This window comes from Streptopelia decaocto (assembly GCF_964273445.1).
Source record: "Streptopelia decaocto genome assembly, chromosome: 2".
In the NCBI taxonomy this organism is placed as follows: Eukaryota; Metazoa; Chordata; class Aves; order Columbiformes; family Columbidae; genus Streptopelia; species Streptopelia decaocto.
Genome location: NC_138655.1, coordinates 98,982,453 through 98,996,078, shown reverse-complemented (window position 1 = coordinate 98,996,078; position 13,626 = coordinate 98,982,453). Strand labels below are relative to the sequence as shown.

The window sequence follows — 13,626 nt, the reverse complement described above, 5'->3', positions numbered from 1 at the left end:
CCGGCCGCCCGCTGGCAGCACCCCGGCGCCGAAGGGTCCTGCTTGCCCTTGGTGCTGCCCCGCCGGCCCCGCGGGCTACCGGTGTCCGCCGTCTCCTGCCAGAGACAAGACTGCAGCGCGGCTGTCCCGGCGAAGGGGGAAAAAGCCTAACGGGCTCTGATGGAAAAAAATTGTGTTTTCCTGGCACTCTGTAACGGAGATTTCAGCCATAAGCCTGGAAAATGGTATTCCCTGAGTTTATAAGGGAACACCATTTTCATAACCGCTTTAGAAAACTATTCCTTTTGAAATCCGGCCTGAAGCTCAGGGAGCTCAAGAGTCGAGGCGAACAGAGCTGCTGGGGCAGGGAGCTCCTTTGCCTGGCAGAGACTTTCGAACGGGACGGTGCAATCTGTCAGAAGTGCATTTCTAAACAGAAAAATATTCTAATTTATTTTTTCCCTCATTGATTTTTCACTCGTACAAGCGGGAAAGGTGTCAGCCCGGGGGAAAGCCGTGCTTGCCCTGCCACCCCGCCATCTCGCACCGTCGCCGGGGCCCTCTGCAAGAGCCCCCCGGTGCGCGGCCTCGGCCCGGGACCTTTCCCTCCCCGGCGCACGGAGGCAGCCGGTAACATTACGAGTCCCGCTTCAGTGCGCTTTTTATAGCAGTTGGCACTAGTGGGTGCTGCAACTAAGTAAAATTAATAATAAATAAATGAAAGTGAAGCCTCCTGGCTCGCAGACGCGGCGCGGTGGGGAACCTCGGAGGAAGCCTTAGCGGCCCTCAGCGAAGAGGGGAACACGCTGGTGTCCCGGCCGGGCGGGCAGAGCCCACCTCGCCCCCGATGCCACCCAGCCGAGGAGTGAAAGCGCCGCTCCTGCCCCCATTTGCCCCAATCCGTTTGTCAGGAACCCGACACCTGCGGCAGTTAGTTACAGCCGGGCGGGAGCAGGTGAAGTCCCGCTGCCCGGCTACCCCCGGCTTCCCCATCGGCCCCCGTGCAGCCGGCGAGGGGCCGAGGATCTGGGATCCCCCCCGGTATCGGGCTCTCCGCACGAGGGTCGCAGACGGGGGCTCAGAGGGAATCCCCACGGCGCGCAGGTTGCGCTGAAGGAGCAGAGCACTGGCGGGGGGTGGTGGGTGGGGGTGGGCCGGGCACCGCGGTTGTTTGCATCGACCCGGAAACATCAACAGCGGGAGAGAGGGCGGATCAGAGGAGGTGGTGGCGGCGGCAGCGAGATAGGCCGCCCGTCGGGGCCGGGGTCACGTTACCGCTCGCATCGGCCGCCGTCCTGCGCCTTGCCGGGGCTTGCGCGCAGCCCGCACGGCGGGGGAGCTCGGCCCGGCTGGCCGGCAGCAGGTGTCCCGGCACAAAGGGGCGGGCTCGACGGGGCGGGCCGGGAGCTGCGCCGCCGCCTGGGTGCCGGAACGTGGCGGGGGTCGCGGCGGGCGGCGGGAGCCATGACGGGCGTGGGGGCCGAGCAGGAATTTGACTTCGATTTCCTCTTCGAGTTCAAGCACAGCGATGAGGGCGGCGGTGGAGGTGGGTCGCGGCGGGGCCTCCCGGACACCTCCGGGAGTGCTGGCGGAGGGATGCTGCGGGGAGCCCTCCCCTGCCTAGCCTGCTCGGGAGGGGCAAGTTTATCCTTCCCCCGGAGGGACGCAGCCGGTGGCGGTGGGGCGCGGGAGACGGGGGCTCGGCCCCGGGAGGCGCCTGTCGCCTCCGCCGCGCCGGGAAGCGGCGAGAGGGGCCCCGGCGGCTGGGAGTGAAATCCTGCGCCGGCGCTCTTCCCCACCGTGCCCTTGCAGCACCCGGACGAGCGTCCAAGGGGAGACGACTCGGGGGGCAGCCAGTGTCTGATCTTTGGAACTTGGGACTTGTTTGAGCTGCTCAAACCCCGACGTTGCACGGCTGCTCCCATGTGCCAGGGGCCTACGACCGATCGGGCTGTCCTCACAGGCTGCCCGCTGCGGGCAGGGGCGACCCCCTCGCACAGCCTTCGCTGCCCCTAGAGGGGGTGGAGGTCGGGATCTGGGTCTTCCCATTACAGAGCCAGGACACTTAAAAAGCCACTTCTGCCCCGCTTCCTTTTCTCCTGTGAACTGGAGATAGTTAGGCTCAGGGTTTAGGTTGAAGGTCATCCAATAAATAAAAATAACGGGCCTGAGTTTATCATGGGTTGTACCATTGCCAACTCTAGTGTCTTGGTCCGTTTGTGTTTTGTTTTCTTGTTGTTTGTTTGTTTGTTTGTTTTAATTTTACGACTTTTAGCAATACTTGAGGTGGAAATGAGGCAAGCAAGTCTGGAATTGACACAAGGATAGAGAAAGTTGTCGTTTCCTGGTGTGAGGTTGACTTCTATGGTGTCAGTGCTAACTTATAACCTTAAAAAACTCTTACACAAGTAGATGGTTTAATGCAGCCTCAGAGTAAGGCTTTTCCTGTGTCCACGCTTCATCTCTTGCCTTTAAATTGAGGCCAGTTCCCAGATGCTTGTCTGTGCATCGCAGCCTGCTAGGATGCAGGTGAAGGCATAGTGCTCTCCTTCCTAATGCTCCCCACTTGCTCAGCGCTCTGCCTCATTGTCAGTGTCCAAATAGTTGTTAGGAGGTTCTCAGTTTTTAGAAAAATGTGGTTTTAAGAGTTTCACACCAAGCTTTTCAGATGAGCGTCCTAGTAATTAGGCAGCTGGAAAGTGGAGGGACCTAAGCAAATTAAATGGCAAAGTCTTAGTGAGAAAAGCTCCTGACTCCATTAGGCAATTTTGGAAGCATGAGTTCAAACACAGACCTAGATGTGTCTTCATCTTTAGAAATGTAAAATAGCCCTCACCTTCTCTGAAGGCCCTCTGAGCTGCAGATGTTCAGCATTTCCATTTAAATAATGTAAACAAAAGCTGATGGTGCCCAGTGCCTTGCAAAATCAGCCTATTAAGGATAGAAAGGAATAAAAGGTTTGTTCTCTGAAATTTAACTAGAGAAAAAGTCTGATTTTTTTAATATTGTCACAGAATGAAATGTAATATGTGAAAATGTGCTTACAGATCAAGGGATCCATTTTCTTGTCCTAGTTAGTGTAAGTGTGGATTTGTTGGAACAGAATGGTTGTGATATCAGGCTTTGGTTCAAGATATTAAAATACACTACTGAAAGTGTCTTGGTGGTAAGTGGGTCCTGGGAGCCTCTACAGATCAAGGTCATGACAGCAACATCATGTTAAAGTGTTACCTTCCTTTCATTCCTTTCAGCACTGGCAAAATACCCGACACAGCTGCATTATGTGTTGCAGTTTCATGCCTTTGTAGCCACCTCCATCTCCCATCCCTCCAGACTGGCATTTTATTTTTACATGTCTAATTCACCCTGGTGAGGAAAACATCAGCATGTTACGAATGCTGACTATGTATGTGCATTTGATGAATTTTGTAAATATGGAAGCTGTGGAGAAGAATGTGCATTTTCAGAAGTTGTAGCTGGTGTTTTTTACCTCACAAACCAAGGACTAGGTCCTGTTCCTAATTTCAGCTTTTAGGGCTTCTGTGTTTGGTGGGCATACTTTCTACACACTGTCTGAAAATTTAAGATACCTAAATATATTTGGTAGGCTTTGGATCTTACTTGTTTCAGTTTTGAATACCCTTGTGTGAGAAGTTGTGTGACATGATATTTTTTTGGGCCCTTTAAAAGCTGACTTTTAAAAAATATGTATAATATACTATAAGATGCTATTCCTTGCCATGTGCATTAGGGGAACTTGTTGCTTGGAGCACTTGAGACTGTCTTTTAATTTTAGTTTTTTGTTTTTTTTTTAAGCTGGCTTCCAAAGGCTGGTCTGGGTTGCAGATCTCCAGCAAACCTCAGTGTTCGAATTTCACCTTAGTCAAGCATTAGATTTTAACAGAACGGTTGTGTTCATGATACTTTTCATGCAGGTAGTAATTATGCTTGCTGTCTTGTTCATTTACCTCTTTATTTTTAATAAAAGATCTAAAGGCAGTGATTCTGCAGTCAGTGGATACCACTGTCGCACCCCATCCACGAAGCCCACCTGGGGGGTGCAGAGCTGGGACAGCTTGTGAAACCTGCGATTCCCTGCCCAGTGCATCCAGCTGTGTGGTGGGGACCGGCTGAAGGTGGTGCCCAGTTGTGCTGTGTCACCACTGCCATCCATCTACACGCTGGGCTGGGAGACTGTGGAAGGGCCTGTGGCTCGTACATGGCAGAAGAGACTCGCCAGTGTCCTGGCAGCGATGTGGTGCCAAGGACATCAGCCTCCTCTGGAGCTGGAGGAAGCAGTGAAGGGGTTGAGGCTGCCTTGGAGGCACTGCTCAGACCCCTTCTCAGAGCTAATTTCTGAAATGGAGATCTTACCACTTTGGGGCTTTTTCCATGAAGAGAGAGAAGGAAGCGGTGGTGGTTGCGGTGACTGTGAGTGGTGCTGCCATCTGGCAAGGCAGCAACAAAAGGGGACTTATTTTGGAAGGAGGGGACTGATTCCCCAGGCAGATCTATGCCTCGCTGTGACCACTGCAATTGGATTATTCTTGTCAAAGTAGCCCCCCTTTCTCCATGGTTCCTGCCTGCCTGGTTGTTTGAATAGTGTGTGAAGCTGCAGCGTGTTTTGACTAATCCAGTTTTATTTGTGGCACACCCCAGTGTAATTTAATGACCCTTCTTCAGTAAATGGCCTGTCTTTGAAGGCAGGCTAGAGAGTGAGTTCGAAAGGTGGTGTTGCTCATCGTTCCTGACTGTTACCTGACATGACATGCATCAGCTGGAACATTGCAGAGTTGCTGTGAAACTGTGACAGCACATGAATTTTTCCTAAGTACCGTTTGCCTTGGAGTTGTTTCCAGTGAGAAAGTCGAGCACAGGATTGCCAGAGGATGACACCAGAGAGGTTTGAGCTGATAAACAAAAGAAAGAGAATAGCTGCTGTGCTGGGTTACTGGCTTGGAGGGCTCATTTGCATCTGCAGTGCTCTGGGTCCTGTTGGGAATAACAGCTGCAGTAATTAGTAAAGCTTTTCCATATCTCCCTAGGGAAGGTGGGCAAGGCTGACCACCTAGAGAGCTTGCCTCCTGGGGTGGAATGGGACAGGTTCTCTTTGTGGACTTGCTGTGTCTGGGGGAGATGCAGAGTTTCTCTCTGTCCTACAGGAAAGTGCAGCTGCTGTAACAAACCTCATGGAAGGCTGATGCACTGTGTGCACAGCTTGGGGCCGGAGCTGGGTGCATTTCCAGTATGCTGAGAGGAACCTGTAGAACAGCATCACCCAGGCTCAAAGTTTAGTGGTAATTGTCTCTGATAGAAAGGTTTTGCTGTCTTGTTCCAGTACGGCACGAGATACAGGTGTTTGGGTCTCTGGCTGGCGTGTGCTGGTGATGCAGAGCCTCCAGACTTCAGAAAGCACTGAGGCAATCACTTCTGATCCTGCTGCCCTCCTGCTGCTGAGGGCTGTCCATCTCCCTGTACGCAGCCCATCGGTGTTGTTGGGTGGCAAAGAGAGACCCACATGCGGCCCTGGGACAGGGGAGCAGAGCTGAAGGGGTCCCTTCAGCAGGCCAACAGTGGGGTGGGGCAGAGACTAGCTTTGGGATGCTGGTCCCCTGCAGAGATGGAGATGTGCAGAGGGCAGGTTGTTCCCCTGCGCTGGGTCAGAGGGCTTATCGGTGCAAGTCTGTGATGTCATCTGTCACCGTCCAGGTTTTTAAGACTGGTGGTTTAGCTCTGCTATTGCTTTTATACACCCGGAGCTGTTAACGGTTAGAACATTGGCCAAGATCTTGCTGCTGGCAGCAATCAACATGGCGCATGCAATAACCAGCAATTTCAGTGGAATTTCAGCTGTCATGGAGTAGTGAGACATCCATGTTTATATTTTACCTGGCCTCTGCCAGTTAGGCTGGAGGATAAGTGGTCCCAGAAACCAGAGCAGGTCAGTAGATCTGTCTTGTTCCAAAATCCTAGTTAACTGGAACCAGTTGGAAACTTGCTGTAATGGAAATTTCAGTTGTGTATAATTTTTTAACAGAACGCAGTTGATCATGTTCTTCACTTTAGTCTGCCTCCACTTTTTTTTTTTTTTTTTGGTCGTGTGTTTTTTGTGTATTCCAACTTTTCAAGAAGGGAATCAGGCTCATTTATGTTAAAACACATCTCTAGGGCAGCACCACAGCCTCTGAATGCTGAAGCACTGTTGTTTGAAGACTCAATTTTTTGCTCTGAAGATTTCCATAAGGAGAGCGTCCTTGAGACAAGCTCAGTCCAAGTACACCCCCCCCCAAGATAGCTTGTCTTGTGCTGCTCAGTTAGTAACATTTTCAAGGATGCTAGTCTGCAGCCTCTACCCTAGCGCAGCATTCCTGTGGGCTGGGTTATTAAGGAGTGCTGTACTTTTGTGTGTTGTGTCATGTGCCTCCACTCCAGCTCAGTATTTTACTAAGTGATTATATTAGTTCAGCACTTCATATCATTCTTTTTTGTTTGTTTGTTTTTTCCAGAACACTATAATTATACATCTTCAAATGTAAATGCTGGCTTGCCTCTGAATGTGGCACATTCCTCATTGTCAACTCCATGTCATGGCCTTCAGACATCAAATCCCGTCATTTCAGTAGTCCCATCAACTAACCATCCTTCCGGATATGGAGGACACATGGACAGCGGGGCCTCCGAGTATTACCTGCCTCCAAACATTAGACCTAATGGAGCTCCAGCACTGGAGAGCCCTAGAATTGAGATCACTTCTTACATGGGACTTCATCATAACAACAACCAGTTTTTCCATGATGAGGTTGAGGAAGCCATCCCAAATGCCAAGCGGTCACCTTCCACTGCCACTTTGAACTTACCAAACATCGAGGCGTACAGAGACCCATCCTGTCTGAGCCCAGCAAGTAGCTTGTCTTCCAGAAGCTGCAACTCTGAAGCGTCTTCCTACGAGTCTAACTACTCGTATCCATACACTTCACCCCAGACCTCTCCATGGCAGTCCCCATGTGTCTCTCCGAAGACCACCGACACAGAGGAGGGCTACCAACGCAGCATGGTGGCCTGCACTTTGCTCAGCTCCCCAAGGCACTCTCCATCAACGTCTCCCAGGACGAGCATCACGGAGGAGAACTGGCTGGGGGCTCGCAGCTCCAGGCCTCCGTCTCCTTGCAACAAGAGAAAGTACAGCCTCAATGACCGGCAGACCTCCTACTCCCCGCACCACTCCCCCACGCCCTCTCCACAAAACTCGCCGCGGGTGAGTGTCACGGATGAGACATGGCTGGGGAACACCAACCAGTACACCAGCTCTGCCATTGTCGCTGCCATCAATGCTCTCACCACTGACAGCACCATAGATATGAACGATGGAATTCCCATCAAATCAAGGAAGACCGCCATTGACCACACCCCGTCCATGACTCTCAAAACTGAACCAGCTGGCGAGGATCACAGGACCATATCACCAACTGCCGATTTGTCACCAGAAGACTTCTCCAGTTTTCAGCACATTAGGAAAGGAAACTTCTGCGAGCAGTACCTGTCCGTGCCACAGCATCCCTACCAGTGGGCCAAACCAAAGTCTCTGTCTCCGACATCCTACATGAGGTAAGGGACCCCGACTTAGAAGACAATCCTGCTAATATCTTTATTACATGCTCTTTGCTCTCCTTCCCCTTGGCATCTCTGATTCTCACAAAATCTGCCAATCCACTCATTCCACTTAGCTGTTTCTTGTGACAATGCCTCCGTTGTTGGTGTGGCGTGACCACAAGTAAAGCCCTGAAGGGTTAAAAAGTCTGTCCTGGGAGTCATCTATGCGTGGGTTGTAACTGGTTATCTGCCTTCCAGGGACGAGCCCCAGCCTGGGCAATCTGGAAATGGGGTACTGAGAAGCTTGTCAGGCAGCAGGACAATATGGTACCATCAAACCTGTGGCTTTACTTAAATAGTTCATCATATATTGTGTTCTTGTTGCAGGACTAAGAGATGTTCTTATTATCGTGGCCTTTTACATTTACGCTTTATAGACAGCAAATACGAATACAGTTCTTTTGTGCATTATTTCAGCTTTTACTTTGCTTCATCTGAAAGCTTCTTACCAGTCTTCTTTTCCTATCTGCATTGGACAGTGATTTTCTTTTTTCCCACTTCCCCACCATTTTTATGTTTAAAGAAGAAAACCTTATTTGTCAGATGACAATGTACTGGTCACATTTATTTATCACAACAGGAATCCAGGTAGGAAGGACCACAGAATAGCCAGAATTTGAGTTACATCCATTGCTTTCTCTTTCAATCTCAATTATGGTCTTTATTTTGACGTCTTCTAAAGGCTGTATGTGCAGTGGCACATGGTGCAGGAAAAGAGTTTGGCTTTCCAAAAGTTTGCAGGCTGATACCAGTCCATGGTTGTGATGGCTGCCCCTCCGCCCCCTTCCTCCCAAGCATTTCTAGGTTCTTGCTTTTAACAGGAAAGCTGTCTTTCTCAAAATGAAAGATGTGAATGAATAGCTGAAATGTTTTAGTTAGTGATAACTCCCTGGCTCTCAACCTTGCTGGTCTAATTTTTTTCCAGCCGGCACCTCTGCTGCAGGTTGTCTCCCAGAACTGAGACTGAGCGGTCCATGGCCGTTTGTGTTACAGCATGTAGTGCTGTGGTCCCTTTCCTCATCATTCTCTTCCTCCTCCTCCTGTCAGCATTTCCCAAGCTCCTTGCAGGACCCTGGCTCAATTTGGTGCTGGGAATGCAGCAACCCCTTCGGGTCTGGCCGAGCTGCCCAGAGGTAAGCACTCACTGCCTTTCGGAGCTGGAATAGAGATGTTTAACATCGGGCAAATAATTCAGAGCCTTCCCACGTATTTAAAACAAGTCTTTTATGTTCTCCCAGTGAAGTGCCAAATAGCCCGTGTTCATCAGGGAGGCTGGCCGTGGGCTTTTGCATTGGGGAAACGATTTTTTTGCCAAAGACTTCAAGGGCAATAATAGGACAGTTTGACAAAACAGGCTTTTATCTTTCTGTTGCAGTGAGTGGCCTGTGGGCACTTTGCTGCAGCCCATCAGGAGGCTCCCAGTGTGCCTGTGTGCTAACACAAACAAGAAGGGTGATGCATACAAAAGGGAGTCCCACTATATTGTGTATTTAACATTTTTTTCCACTGTTTTGGTCTTGCATAAAATATGTTTCCTGGTTCACAATGTGTTTCCATGTGATCTCATTAACTCGTGCTCTAGGGCAGTTGGAAGTTACTGTCGAAATGTGCTTTTAAGTTATTTTACCAATCAGATACACTGACTGTGCTTCCTTCCACCAAAAATACCTCTGATTTTATGTATATGAAAGTGCTGGACAACTGAGCATGCATGTCATCAGGATCACAGCCTACGCAACAGAAACTATGTTAATTTAAATATTAAAAAAAAAAGTGTTAAGAGTTTGTCACAACAGAGCTGGATTTTTTTCCTGTTATTTTACACGTGTTCTATTTCAAACATGAGGGCTACAGGGGTGGGTTCCAATAAATGGCACAGGATCCAAAATCTACACGGTCATAATGATTTCGAGATAACCAGATTTGATTACCTCCTCTGTCTCTTCCTGAATATATGGTATGATTTTCATCAAAAGCAAGCGTGACTTGGAAAATAACTGATGCCTTTCCCTCCCTCTCCTGCATTCCCATCTCTTTAGGGGCAGGAGGGAACAGGGTCAGGCAGATGCTTGGCCAGGTGCTGTCTCCTTTCCTGGGGTTTTATAGCGGGCATCAGTCTAAAAGGGAAACTGCTTTTTTTGCATAGTTTCTAAAACTGACAGTGTTTTTCATTTATCGTATTTAAAGCTCAATCTACATTAGGCTTTTCAAGTCCCGGAGCAAAGGAATATTAAGAATATATAATAACAGTATAATAATACCTGCCTTAACAGAAACACTGTCTTTCTGTGCCTCGTTCTTCTCTTGGTTGCTTAAGTTGCTTAGGACAGTGATCTCGGGGGCTCAACCCTGTCTGCAGGCTGTGGGCTCTTTGGAGCAGACTTGGGCTCACACATCCTCCTTCAGGGCCATGAATCTGTGGCTGTATCCCTGTGTGGGCTCTGCATGTGGTGGGCACAGCCCGACCCTGCAGCCGAGGCTGGAGCTTCGCGGGGTAACCCAGTCTGCTGGAAGTTTGCCTGCCGTGCTTCGCTGGCAGCCCAGGGCCTCCCGCCAAGTCTTTGGGTGTAGAAGATAGCTAGAGAGCAAGCAGAGATTTTCAGGGTAAGCTTTGGAACAAACCCTGAGGTAGCGATGGGTGTTGCACCTTTTCTAGAGCAAAGTGGGTTACCTCAATGTACCAATCCACCTCCAAAACTTACTGGAGGTGAATCATTATGTGTCGAGCCCAGAGATGGTCTTTGTGAAATTCTGCTGTAGCTCCAAGGCCTCTTTTTATTTCAGTATTTAAGCCTTGTGCTGTCTCACTCAAATGCAGTAAGTTTCCATCTGTAGTCCCTCTTTTATAGTTAGTGTAGCAACTAGTTTAAAAAGAAGCGCTATACCAGGCTGCTACTGTGTGAGCAGGTGATGCTCTGTGTTTCTCAAGCCCTTGCTGTCTGAATTATATTCCTTTCTGGGACATTTTTCCTTCGCTCCTGAGTGCTGTGTAATTCAGAATCTCTCATGGGCAAAAATGCCAAAGCCAGAATGGAAGCGCAGGACTGGATTTCTGCCCTCGGGTTTGCAGACAGTGTTAGTGACTATTTCTGAAACTGAAATCCCATTTTCGTTTTTTACCTGCTCAGTAGCAGGTCCCATATCATCCTATATTACAACAAAAACTATAGGCACTCATGAAAGTGATTTCTGACTATCTTGCACATTTTTTATGACTTCTTCTTTAGCCACTGTATTTGCCTAAACACAACCTGGAATTTCCTAGACATGGTTTCTTACTCGTTGAAAAGTAGTGCATTGTAGTTATTTCAAGTGTCATCAGTTTAATCCAGGTGTGTTGGCCTGTAACACTTGAGTTTTTGTTAAACGTAGTGTTTTTTGGGAGGAAGGTGAAGAGAAATGGTTGGGCTTGTTGGTCAGGCTTGTGGCATGTATGAGGTCTACCACACCAAAAGGAGCTTCCAGGAATAGACACCCAGTTCCAAGTGGTTTGAAAATGTCCCTACTGTATTTTCTTGTACAGTTTATGTTTTTTTAATTATTGAAAGGCACTTTTTTTTTTTTTTCCCCCAGCAGTCTCTTATTCAGCCTCAAAAATATACATGTGTGTTCTTGACCTTACAGACATGGGGACATGTAGTTTTACATATGGAGGCTGTGTTTTGCACCCAGAGAACATATGGCTTGTTACCAGTTACCCATTGCAAAAGCACATTTGGCTTTAGTCTGCACCAATGGGCTTGTTTATTTTTTGTGGATTTTTTGGATTCCACTTTTGTGCCTGTGACGGTATTAAACGGTATTATTCAGGCCCCAAGCTATATGATTTTCCTGAAGACTGTGATTTTGAGATGGTGCTTTTTTTTTTTTTTTTCCTCTCTTTCTTTCTTTCTTTTTTTTTGATTTGTGGACCTTTCAGATGCTCTTGATATGTTGTTTTGGATTATTTTTTTTTTTTTTCTTAATAGATATTTTGGTCCAGATCATGAGATGGAGGATAAACTTACTTGGGAGAAGTTGAGTTTCTCAAGAAATTGGGGTTTTCTGAAGGTAGAAAAGGGCAGCAGCTATCTTAAGATGACGTAGTCACTGGTGCAGCAGCACTGAATTCGCTGACCTGTGTGTTCATGGCAAACTGCATGTTTATGGCGAGCGAGAGGAAGTTCCTCAGACAAAGTAAAGGCGGAGCTGTCTGGGCAAGACCCAGTGAAATGGGGACTTGGGCCATGTGTCGGTGACCATCTCCTAGGACTTGATAGTGTTAATTGGAGGGGGGGGGGGCGAGTAGACAGGGAAGAGCCTGTGATGCCTCTAACCTTTTTCTCTCTCCTGCTGTGTTCTTGCTGGATGGGGATTTTTTGATGCTTCGACAAGTTTGGTTTGCCACCATGTAGCGGTGGCTTTTGGTTATGTTAGGTTGCTGTACCATATGGCTAAGGACTGCTTGGAATCCTGTCTCAGTAAACTGATTTTTGTTTGTTTGTTTGATTTAATCCTCCCCACGCTTTCTCCTGACTGTTTTTCAGTTCATTCAGATGTCCCTGTGAACATCTTATTATTTCCCTTCTTTCACCAGCTCATTTTAGCACAGTGTGATTTTAAATTCAGAAGGAGCAGAGATGTGATGCCAGCCACTTGTTATCTCTGTTCGCGCAGTAATAGTTTCTTGGTCTTTCTCTAAGCCAACAAATACAAAATTTCCTCTGCAAATGGATCTCTGAATGAAATTGCAGGATGGTAGTGTTAAGTATTATCTGGCAGTATGACGACAACTTGCATTTTCAGACTTAAGCATGAGGAATTCCAGTGCACCGCATGTACTCCATGGAGCAGCTACTTGCTCCACATGCCAGCAAAATTCAGCCAAGTCTGGGGTGGGATGCAGCATCTATTTTCACAGCCAGATTGCTCAATTGTCAGACAGGAAATTAAAAAAATTTAAAAAAATTAAAAAAAAAATCTACCCATGTTAACTCAGAGGTGAAATATAAAGCAGGTATATTTTTCTGACCACAATCAAGTTGGTGGACACGTAGACATCATTGTTGTTTTCATACTGTTCCAAAATCCACAGAAGGATATTTAACATGCGTCTGCCTGTGTGAGACACCAGCAATAAATAATAAATCGTAACTATATTTTCATTTGGTGGACGGTTGAAGCAGGGGCAAGCTATCAGCCTGGTAAAAGTTTCAGCAGCCCTGTAGTTTCTCTACTTTGTTTTTGTTTCTAAAGGAACACTCCCTGCTAGAAAAAATAAGTTCAGTGCAGGGCACCCTGTCTCAGCCACGCTCCTTCCAAGTCACTTGCTTGACTTTGGCCACTGACACACACTTTTCCAGAGAGCGGTTCGTGCCGCCGTCAGGCAGCTGTCTGGGGTAGGTGACTCCTTGCTGTGGTACTTGGCCAAGGAGCGGGGTCAGTCCCCGTGCGACACTGGCAGTTGTTCTGACATCTTTGGCACAGGAGCCTAGTTAAGGACAAAAAAGTTTGCAAATCTTTTTTTTTTTTTTCAAGTGGCCTTGGACATCTAGCAACTTTGAAAGTGTAATGGTAATTTAATTCCCAAATGCATAGCGATCATGTGAAAATGGGGCTTAAACACCTTCGCAAAGTTAATGGAAGTTTTTGGCTTTGTTTCTTCCCTGTCTATATTCCAGCGTGCTCCTTAGTATCTTTTTTTTTTTTCTTTTTGTAACTTGATAAATCTTTCTGCTAAAGGCAGAAGTCAGCCAGACTGGATAATCTGTTTTTGATTTAATCATATTTTGTATCTGGTGTATGCAAAATAAATCACTATTCATCTGTTTTGTAATCTGATTTATGTAGGACGGAGTTACATAGAGCGAGTTTTCTACAGCCTAATGCCAGGTTTTGTGAACCTGCCTTGAAACAACCATCCCTCATTACAGCATTTAGGAGGACTACAGTTAGATTTATTCTGGTGTAGAAAGGAATGGGACAAGTTTTCAGGTGGTGGAAAATTCAATCTGAGGG

At 47.8% G+C, this 13,626-nt stretch overlaps 2 protein-coding genes across 10 annotated transcripts in view; one reads left to right on the top strand and one right to left on the bottom strand.

Annotated features, from left to right (window-relative positions):
* Positions 1–13,626, bottom strand: part of SLC66A2 (solute carrier family 66 member 2) — a 559,480-nt gene that overhangs the window by 78,575 nt on the left and 467,279 nt on the right. The gene's annotated exons all lie outside the window — the stretch shown is intronic.
* NFATC1 (nuclear factor of activated T cells 1) overlaps positions 1–13,626 on the top strand; it is a gene marked incomplete at its 5' end in the record, with an annotated part of 114,535 nt that overhangs the window by 3,395 nt on the left and 97,514 nt on the right. For 8 of the 9 annotated variants that reach the window (XM_082045407.1, XM_082045405.1, XM_082045403.1 and 5 more), the window contains one exon: positions 6,486–7,584. In XM_082045407.1, the coding sequence (XP_081901533.1) occupies positions 6,486–7,584 (1,099 nt within the window). Of the gene's footprint in view, positions 1–1,443; positions 1,526–6,485; positions 7,585–13,626 lie in introns of those variants that run through there. The other variant, XM_082045404.1, reaches the window with a different exon arrangement.